Here is a 10,708-nt window from a genome sequence, read left to right on the forward strand (position 1 = left end):
AATCTTGTTTTTTTTTTTTTTTTGAGTAACTATTATTTTAAGGCATTATGCTGTGGTCTCTGGAGAATATGAAAATTACTACATTGGGAAAAATTAATAGGGAATGAAATAAAACATAGATGGTTCAAACTCCCTCCAAATACCAAATTCCTTTCTCAGGTGCCCTGATAGACACCCCTCTGTCACATATCAATATTTCCACAAAGGAGGCTGTTTTGAGTTGGGATGTTCAAGTTTTTGGATTATCATGACTGTTATGCAACTTATAAGAAGTCTGAATTTACTTCAGTTCTATGAACTACCAATGGTTGGGTGTGCCAGGCACTCTGCTAGCTTTTAGTCCTCTCAATGACCTTGTGCAGTCCTATTCTAGGTTGCTGTCATTCTGTATAATATTGCACACAAACGTCTGTCCCTATTCAGTAAAACAAATTCTTCTGAGACTGGCCTGGGAAGCTTTGGGGAATCCAAGAAAACAAATTCAAGTAGGACAGCAGTTGGTATTTGAGAATTTCTTTTGGGAACAGGTGTCTCCTGGGCAAATGGCAAAGATTCAATTAACTGGAAGGTAAACAGTACCAAGGCAGGGTTCTAAACGATGAGTAACATTTTTCAGACATGGTAATTCAGAATAGTGACAAACTGTTTTCTTTGATGTTAAATGTGAAATGCTTCACAAATTTGTAAGTCATACTTTTTGAGGCCATGCTGACCTCCATGTTGTTCCTTGCCATAGAGTGAAAACACAGTCATGTTGGAGCTATAGATTAGTCCCATCATCACAAGTAGAACCCTTTTCAGCAAGATGACTGGACCCTTTAGAGTAAGATCAACAGATACCCTAACAAGGTTTAGGAAATAAGACACCAGTGTCTAGAAATAGTTGAACAATAAGTAGAACTTTGGTGTATATATCCTGTGATTAAAACATAGTGTAATGGAGTGAGACCAGCCCCTGAGACATAAAGCTGGACAGCGCCCGGCTCTCCATGGGAGGTGACTATAGGTACTGTTGTTCAACCAGCTATAACCATTCTAATATAATCCAGTGACAACAGTCCAGTTTTCACCAGAATGTTATTACTCTGAATTAATATCTTTGCAGGCCAGGTGCAGAAGCACACACTTTAATCCTAGTACTCAGGAGGCTGAGATGGGAGAACTATTGTAAATTTGAGGCTAGATTGGGCTACATAGTGAGTTCAAGGATAGCTAGTATACATAGCAAATGTCTCAAAAAAAGTCCTAAATAAATAAATAATATTAAAAAAAGAGAATATTACATGTTCTACAATAAGTTAAACATTTCTTTAACCAATCTAATAGCCATGTTTTAAATGTAAATTAGCTAGCTGGGCATGATGGTTCATATCTGTAATCCCAACACTTAGGATTCTGAGGCAGGAGAATAGAAATGAGTTTGAGGCCAGCTGGGGCTGAAAAGTGAGACCTGTCTCAAAAAAAAAAAAAAAGAAGAAGAAGAAGAAAGAAAGAAACTAACATTTTTACATGACTTACTCTTACAATCTGTATTGATGTCTACTGATCATTGATAATTTTCCTGTGTTCTGAAAAGCCTTTTACTTACTACTGACCATTCTGAGGCTCAGCAGCTCAATATTCCTGGACTTCTTCTTTCTTCTATTTTTGAAGGCCAGGACATTTAACCAACTCTTTTGACATTCCTATGAGTTCTAAAAATGGCTTCATGATGGGCACTGAAGATGTACTTTGTGTAAACTTGAATTGTCAAACTTAAAATATCCCTTTTAAAAAAATAGAACATTTCATGAATTTGCCATCTTTACTCAGGACCCATGCTAATCTTCTGAATATTGCTCCATTATTACTAATATTACTACTACTATTACTATTATTAATATTACTACTACTACTATTTCTCCTTCCTCCTCTTCCTTTTCCTCCTCCTCTACCTCGTCCTCTACCTCTTCCTCTTTTTCCTCCTCCTCCTTTGGTTTGTTTTTGTAAGACTTAGTTACATTAGCCTCAAACTCGCTATGGGGGAACCTATGCCATGGCCCAAGTTGGAGGTCAGAGGATAACTTGCTTTTCTCCTTCTACCATGTGGGTCCCAGGGATCAAACTTAGATCTTCAGGCTTGGCCACAAATGCCGCTACCTGCTGAGCCAGTCCTCTGACCCTCATTCTTTATTTTTGAGACAGTCTCACTATTCCAGCCTAGGCTAACCTGGAACCTGCTATGTATACAGGCTGGTCTCGAATTTGTGATCCTTCTTCCTCAGTTTCCTGAGTGCTGGGTTTACATTTGTATATGACCATACCCAGCCTCAGATTTTAAAAAAAAAAATTTATTTCTTATTTTTATTTTATGTGTATGAGTATATTGCCTGTATGTATATAAGTGCACCTGTGTCGTGCAGTACCTGTGGAGGTCAGAAGAGGATGTTGGATCCCCTGGAACTGGAGTTAAGAAAGGTTGTTAGCCACCATGTGGGTGCTGGTAATCAAACCCAGATCCTCTGCAAGAGCAGCCAGTGCTGTTAACTGCTGAGCCATCTCTCCAGCCCTAACCCTCAGATATTTTCATAAACTTTCTTTTTATGCCTTTGGTTTCTATTCCTTATGATGATGATGTAATTATTTTTATTACTATTTCAACATCTAAATGACATATTTATATGCGAATGTTTATGACACAAATGAAAATAATAAATTCTGTATTTCCTCTTTAATTTGCCCATTTATTTACTTCTTTCCAATGTTGAACATTTATGAAATATGTTGTTTTGCAACTTGCTTTTTAACTTAACAATGTGTTATGTACATTTCCCCAATATTATTAAATTAATGATAAATTTTATGTAGCTATTAAGTACTCTATCTTTGTCACTGCAAAAGGAAGGGTTTTTTGGAATATGTTGATAAAAGTAGCTTTTATTTGAGAGAGAGAGAAAGAGAGAGAGAGAGAGAGATTGGTTGAGTGTCTGGAGAATGGGATTGCGTTTTCTGACTTAAGGCAGGAGAGTGAATTGTATTTGCTTTCTAGACAATTAGAAAACTCAAAAGCTGGCTTAGGTCTGTGTCAGCTGCTGCCTCAGTAGAAGCAAGATGAAAACACACTGTCATGATCAATAAAAAATACAGACCGTCTTATTTTTTAATAACCATTTAATTGTAGAAAAGAAAAAAAATTAAGTGCAGTAGCACATTCTTCTAAATCTCTTGCAGTATTTTACATAGAACTTTTTCTTTCATGCGTTTGCTTCCAGGAATTACAACTATAAACTGCTCTGGGAACATCTGGGTAGAACCTGCCCCAGTTTTGCACATGGGCACGGATGTCTCTATCTACTGCCAAGCAGCTGTTAAGAACTGTCAACCAAAGAAACTGAATTTTTATAAAAATGGCATCAAAGAAAGATTTCAAATCACATTGATTAATAGAACAACAGCTCAACTTTTGTATAAGAACTTTCTGGAGCCACATGCCTCAGTGTATTGCACCGCTCAGTGTCCCGGGCACTTTCAGGAGACTCTCATATGTGGAAAAGACATTTCTTCTGGATGTAAGTGTTCCCGAGTAGTCTAAGGATTAACTGATAATTGCTGGACTTCTCTAAAGCTAGAGGCAAATTAACATAGTTCACTTATCTGATTGGTTTAAGACAAAAGCTCAACTCAAACCTCTGCAGTTAGGCTGGTAAACTATGAGTTAAGGGTGCTGGTGGAGCCTGTGCAGAGAAGAAGGCTTATGGCCCACTAAAAACAGCCACTGTCACACGGGGTCAAATGTGCCTTGATTTGCTTGACTTTTCAAAGGGAGACGGAAGTGAAGATGTTCAACGTGAACACTACATTTTAAAGTATTGCAGACACATTCAGAGAACAGTTTTCCCCACCAGCTTGATGAACAAGATGTATGTGAAAGCTAGCACTCTCAGTTGTAAGATGCTGCTCTTAGCTAGAGATGGTGGTGCATGCCTTTATCCCAGCACTCCAGATGCTGAGGAGAGATGATTAAGAAGGCAAAGTCAACTTGAGCCTTAGTAATGACAAAAAGATTAAAACGTTGCTCTTTTCACCTGTTTTTATTTTTATATTTTGTTCAATTACTTGCTTGTTTTCCAAACTAATATCATTAACCTTGCTCTCAAGGGTTTTTGAAGCCAAGATTCAGGGAGTGTTTCGGTGCTAATTTTGTGTTCACACTGTCTCCTAGCCAGCTCTGTAAATTCAGGCAATTTGCTTAGCCAATCTTAGCCTCAATTGAGTGCTTGTGGAGTGAAACTAATTATACTGCCTGTTTTAAGCACCATCTTTCAATCATTTATTTGAATACATATTACAAACGTTAAAGTACATCAGTGTCTAATTACTTTAAATGCATGTTTTTATAAAAGATAGAGGACAATCTGGTAAGGCAACATAATGCATACCTTGCATACCTTAATTGCAGTACTTGAGAAAGAGAGGCAAGTGGATCTCAATAAGTCTGAAGCCAACCTGGTCTACATAGAGAGTTACAGACCATCTGGGGCCACATAGTGAGACCCTGTCTCAAAGCAAAAGTGAAAACAAAACAGAAAAAAATAGGGAGATTCCCATTCAGTCTCGTGTTCCTAATCTCAAACCTCCTGTCGTGAATTACTGTTTGTTAATGACATAAAGGAAAGTTTAGTCAAGTTAATCTTAAAAACATACTAAATCAATTTGTGTTCACAGTTTTCTGCAGGTGTTTAAATTCCTGTATTCACATGTGCTGAGTTGTGTGTGTGTGTGTGTGTGTGTGTGTGTGTGTGTGTGTGTGTGTGTGTGTTTTTCTGTGTGTGTGTGTGCGTGTGTGCGTGTGTGGGTAGAGGGAGAGGAGTCAGCACAGAGACCCCTCTCTCTGTTTGTGTATGCAGGTGTGTGCATGTGGGTATAGTGGCAGAAGTCAGTTCCAAGGGAGTCCTCTACCTTGCTTTTTTGAGACCTGGCTCACTGCCTAGGCTAGCCTAACAGGCTAGGAGGAGGAGTGGAAAGGATCTATAAATTTTTTCAGAGGGATAATGAGGAATTTCTACAGTTATGAGAAAAGTTAGTTGTTAGGTTAAGCCAGGGGAAAAAAGAATATAAAATAAGTATCACTTCTATTAAAAGAAAAAAGTCGAACAAATTTTGCTTAAGAGCTTATTGTCTTTTATTTACAATTCATCAGTCAAAGGACGTCTTATTCTGTAGCACATGCAGATGCTGCATGGGATACTAGCTGCCTAGGGGGCTTGAGGGATCCTCCCATCTCCACCTCCTCAGTGATGAGGTTACAAGCATATGCCATCATGCCCACATGTGATATGGATGCTGGGGACTGAACTCAGGTCCTAATGCTTGCATAGCAAGCACTTTACCAACTCAGTCATCTCTCTATCCTGGTCACTGTTTTTGTCATTGCCATTTGGGGTGAGAGAGCAGAAGGGCTTTGGATCTTTACCATGCTCCCTTCCTTCCTCTATACTTTTAATAATCCTATCTGAGGTCTTGCTTCCTACCTCCAGATCTGAGCTAACAAAAGCTAACCAGACCCCACTATCACTTGGCCTCAATATTGGCTCTCTGAAAAGCAAGTGGTTTCCTTATTTTGTAATAAGGCCACTGTCCTAGTTAACTCTGGACAGCTGACTGAGCATGCATGTGTTCAAGAGACAGCTACAGGAAGAGGTGAGGAGAGTTGAAGAGAAGTAGTAAGTTTTAGAGTCCAAGAATAAAATTGGTATGTCTTAAATTAATGCATTAAACAGCAAAACTTGCCCTATGTTGTGGAAATCAAACCACAGGCAGACATCTTATCTGGTATATGAAATGTCTTTAGCTTGTCCATATCATCAGGAACAAAACCAACCCTCAATACTTAAATACTTTACTGTTTCTCTTTTGGGGATAGGAGAAGGGATGGAGAGAAAATACAATTTCTTCAGAGGGATAATGAGAAATTTCCACTGTTCTGGGAAAGGCTAGTTGTTAGGTTAAGCCAGAGGGAAAAGGGATATAAAATAAGTATCATTTCAATTGTTTTACAGAGTCTTCCTAGTCCCAACCCACCTAGAACTCACTATGTAGACCAGGCTGGCCTTTATCTCACAGACATCTGACTGTCTCTGCCTCCTAAGTGCTTGGATTAAAGGCATGTGCCACCATGCCTAGCATATCACTTCTATTAAAAAGAAAAAAAATCCAACAAATTTTGTTTTCAGATCTAATTGTCTTGAATTTACAATTCATGAACTAAAAAAAGCATCTCATTCTATAAGACAGGTGCTGCATGGGATGGCAGGACAGTGGTTTTGTGAGATGGGATGAGGAAATACAATGCAGGGATGGTTAGTCACTGCCTTGTCACTTCGGTTGCTTTCATATAAAGCTTAAAGCGGAGGAGTCATTCTTCTCTGCTGGCTCTGGCTGACTGAACCTGGAAGACCAAATGTTGTGAGTCTCCAATTTTCAGACAAATCTGGTCTTAAAATTTCAATTTGCCTGCATGGCACTGAGCACAAGTTATTTAATTTTGATTTGATTTTCTGGTTTGATCTAGCGCAGGACCTCCATCTGAAAAACAAACAATTTAAAAAAAAAGACACCCCAAATCAGGCCCTAAAAAATTTTACTTAATGCCCTTCCCCTGCACTGCAGTGTGGGTGGCTGATTACTTTCTGCCGCCCTCCTGGAACTCGTTGAAAAGGTTTCTGCCCCTAAACCCTAAACCAAGTTTCAGGTCAGAGAAAGCTCCGCTTTTGGGACAGCCCAGGAGACACTCACCCTCCACCATCACTCTTTCCATTCATTAATTTGGGAGGTATAATTCCTCACAGAAACCTCTGGTTCTGAGTATGAAAACCCAGCTGCCAGGCAAGAATTTACTCAAACCCCTGGATTCAAGCTGAATGTGCTTTGGGGCTCTGAGTTCTCAGCAAACAGAACTTTCTATTTAAGTAGGTCGAAAAAAAGGGTTTTGAGGATTTTTGTGGTATTCTAGAAATCACGTTGCTTTCACTGGGCCACTTTGATCACAGGATATTTGTCCTGTGAACTTTACTATGTCAATTTATCATCAGTGTTTTGAACAAATGGTTACAGGCATTTTTAAAAAATCATGAGTGTGGAATACAAATGATTCAGTGCTTTCCCTGAAAAGATGTTTGGGTATTTTAAAGCTTCTCTCATGAGTGATTTGTGAAATCTAAGCCATCACAGTTTCCACTTTACATAATAATCTTTTTTTGCATCATAATCTTAAATAAGCACTTCTTAAAGTCTTCTCTCTGATCAAATGCACACATATTATGGAAAATTTGTTCAAATGGGGGCCATACCAGTCACAGGCTTAAAAAACTAGAAGATAGCTTTTTTTTAAATTAAAAAAGATTAAAAAGACCATATAAGTAATGTTTCCACTTAACAATTTATTTAAAAATTTTAAGAATCTTTGACTTAAATGTTACCACTCTTTGACCTTGACTTATGGTGATGAAAGGAGAATTGTTATCCAATAAAAGTTGGGATGTGGTTCTTCAGCACTGATTCTGTGAGGTTAGCCTAACCTGTGCTCCGGGAGGGAGGAATTGCAGTTCATCTCTTCATCTTAATCCTTGTCAGTGTCATCTTATTAATTAAGCCATGCAGTTCATGGAGTAAATTTTCCTGGTGATTATTATGCAGAATTGAAAAAAAAATGTATGCTGGAAACATGAAGAGGGAATCCCAGATCCTTCTCTTCAGAAAATCATGGTAGGAACTGATCTTTTGGCTAGACTGAATTAACAAGAATCCTGATTAATGATCATTGAGCATTCTAATAATGGTAGAGGGGTGGAGTTGGCAAGAAAGAGCAAAATCTTAAGCCTCTGAGTATTTCAGGGTGTTCTCAAGTGTAGCACAGCAGATTTTTATTTTTGGATATTGAATAACCAGGCAGTGGGTCTAAACAGCAATTGGATGTTACCTCATGGCCTACTCACAGGCTCTTAACTATGCTTCACATTAACAGACACTCTGCTCACATACACATGTACAGAGGTGTCACTTTAGCCTTTTGAAAGTTAGTTAATTAACAGTTAATTGTCTTTTACAAGTTAATTGGCCAGCATGCACTTATAATCCTGACCATTTGCATCATGTGGAATTCTATAGAATAAAATAGCCCGAAAGATGGACATTTGTCTTTTGTAATTGCCAAATCAGTGACTCTTTCTATGTGAAACCACAGGGAAAATATAACTCCAAAAAATGATTGTAATCAATAAGCTATCACAATTCAGTGTCCAAAATTATTTTAAGCTGTATTTCCATGCTTACCTCCTTCAGGGCTCAAATAAAATGTTGAAGCCCAAATTCTCTCTCATAACTCTTGCTACTCAACAGTGTCTTCCACTTTCATGTAGTCCTTAGTGCTCAAAAAGGGATATTTTAAAAATATTTTACTTATTATTTTTATTTATTTACTAATCACATGATTAGAAGAAGCATTTTATTACAGATTTAACATATTCAATAACAGTTTCCAGAGCAAAGATACATCTCTTTCACAAAAGTGGTTGTAAAATTTTAGGTTCACAGTTGAATTAATATAGTTATACAATACTGAACTCAGTATAAACCCTATGACATAAAATTGAATAAAGTTTTAACCTTTAAAAAAGATCTTCATTTCATTTTAAAATACACTGTTTCCTACAGAAAAACTCATTTGTAATGCTACTAACACTTATATGTTTCCACATGAGTCTCTAATCTCTATTTTTCTGATTATTATTAGTCACAGTTACACTCGGATCCTTGGCACCAGAGTATGGATATAAAGTCATCAGGTAGATTTCAATGGTAATGTTTATCACCTCTACTAATTAACATGAAGCAAATTTTTATGCTTCTTCCTCAAATATAACTCATTTTTTAAATTTTTTGATTTTTTTGTGTATATATCATACAAAACATTCCCGAACAATCCTTTCATCTCCATACCCACTTCCCAAATGGCACCCTCCCATAACCTCCCCTACCCCTCTGTCATCCCTGTTACTGTCCACTGTGTTGTCAGCACCCCCAGCCATTCCCCTGTGCTTGTCCATTGCTGAATCTAGTCAGCCTATCTAGAGTTCCTTGTTTTAGGAAGATCAGCTCTTCCTCATCTAGCAGGAATCAGTTGTCAATATTCCTTTAGATAAGATTGGGGTCTGCTCTTCATTTTCCCAATTCTATGCTGGGTTACTGTTTGGGAATCTCTTGGGCCACCCTGGCCAAAAACTCAAAGGAAGGTATCTCCTGTCTGGCATTGTTTCTTGTTATGTAGCCTTTAGCTATACATATAGACTCTTGGGAACAGCTGACCCTCCTAAACAAAGACCTCTAGATAGGCTAACTAAAAGGGCAAGTAGTGGGGAATGGCTGGGGTGCCGACAACACAGCAGACAGTAGCAGGGATATCAGAGTATAAGGGCTCTGGAAGGGGGAGGGAGACTATAGGAGGGTGCTCTCTGGGAAGTGGGTGTAAAAAAAATAATAAGTAAATTTAAAAAAGAAATAAATATCATATACATCCATTGTGTAAAAAAAGTTATATTGACCCCTTTAATCTTTGGTTATACTTTCCTTTTGGGTGTTTAAGACCATACAGTTGGCCCAGATAAACCAATTTATTTTTACTCTTAAGGCCTTTTGAGGATCTGTTCCTCAGGAGTTACATGGGCTTGGGAGGAGCCCCTGGCTCCATTCTTTTACTGGTTCCATCTATGTGAAGATAAGTCAAAGGTCCTACTCAACCATGGCTGGCTTTGCTTGGAAGCATGGAGGAAATATTTCCTCTGTGTTGACCCAGCTCTTTGTAGACTGGAAACTGGTTCAAGTCCATTTGATGGGATCTCCATGGCCTCCTTGATCAAGAGGACAGGTGACTCAGTGCAGTAACAGGACATTGAGAGATGCTTTTAGTCCCCTGGGACTTAGTCGACCTAGGAGGGCAAAGAGCAAAAACTGTCCTTTATGTCCCTCCAAACAAATTAGTATAGGCCTCAAAGTATGGCTCTTAAACATCCAAGAACGTTAGTTCCACCAGTATGGTACTTGTAATTACCATGTGCCATGTAGATAAAGCTTAGGCAAAGACCAAACATTCTCAGATAAACCTTGCCTAGATATATATTATATTCCTTGAGCTAGTTGTATGTATAATTTGTCAGTAGGTTGTTCAATTAATATGGTTCCCTCTGATTTTTTAAAAACCAGCTAGGCATTAATTATCTCTCACATTGTCTAACCCTTCCATCATGGTTTCCCCATTTTTAGTACCCCCATTTTTCTCATTTCTCCCATAATACTACCCTTCTCCTACGGTCCTACCTCTCTTGAGCTCCTTTTTTCCGTTTATCCCCTAGGTTCCTTGTATACCCCCCCCTTAAAATCACCCCATATTTATCCATATCTCCAATATTAACACCTGATTCCTACTGTTCTTTTCTTTCAGATTCTTTTACCTACCTGTTTCCTTTTCATTATCCTGGTTCCTGTAGTTATGTCTGTTTATATACTCACTTACCAGGATTTGGTGCTAGGATCTACATATGAGGGAGAACATACATCGTTTGTTTGAGTCTGTGTTACTTCAGTTAGTATAAAAGTCTCTAGTTCCATCCATTTACCTGCAAATTTCATTATTTCATCTTTCTTTACTGCTGAATAGAACTCCATTGTGTAAATA

General features: G+C 38.2%; 1 protein-coding gene and 1 pseudogene across 1 annotated transcript in view; one reads left to right on the forward strand and one right to left on the reverse strand.

Moving 5' to 3' along the window:
* The window catches only part of Il23r (interleukin 23 receptor), a 101,402-nt gene that overhangs the window by 845 nt on the left and 89,849 nt on the right, over positions 1-10,708 (forward strand). Inside the window, exon 3 of the mRNA XM_008844603.3 lies at positions 3,252-3,548. Coding sequence (XP_008842825.1) covers positions 3,252-3,548 — 297 coding nt within the window. The remainder of the gene's footprint in view (positions 1-3,251; positions 3,549-10,708) is intronic.
* On the reverse strand, positions 1,772-1,871 carry LOC115072325 (annotated as a pseudogene).

Source organism: Nannospalax galili, unplaced genomic scaffold (assembly GCF_000622305.1).
Source record: "Nannospalax galili isolate Female #2095 unplaced genomic scaffold, S.galili_v1.0 scaffold441, whole genome shotgun sequence".
NCBI classification, from domain to species: Eukaryota; Metazoa; Chordata; class Mammalia; order Rodentia; family Spalacidae; genus Nannospalax; species Nannospalax galili.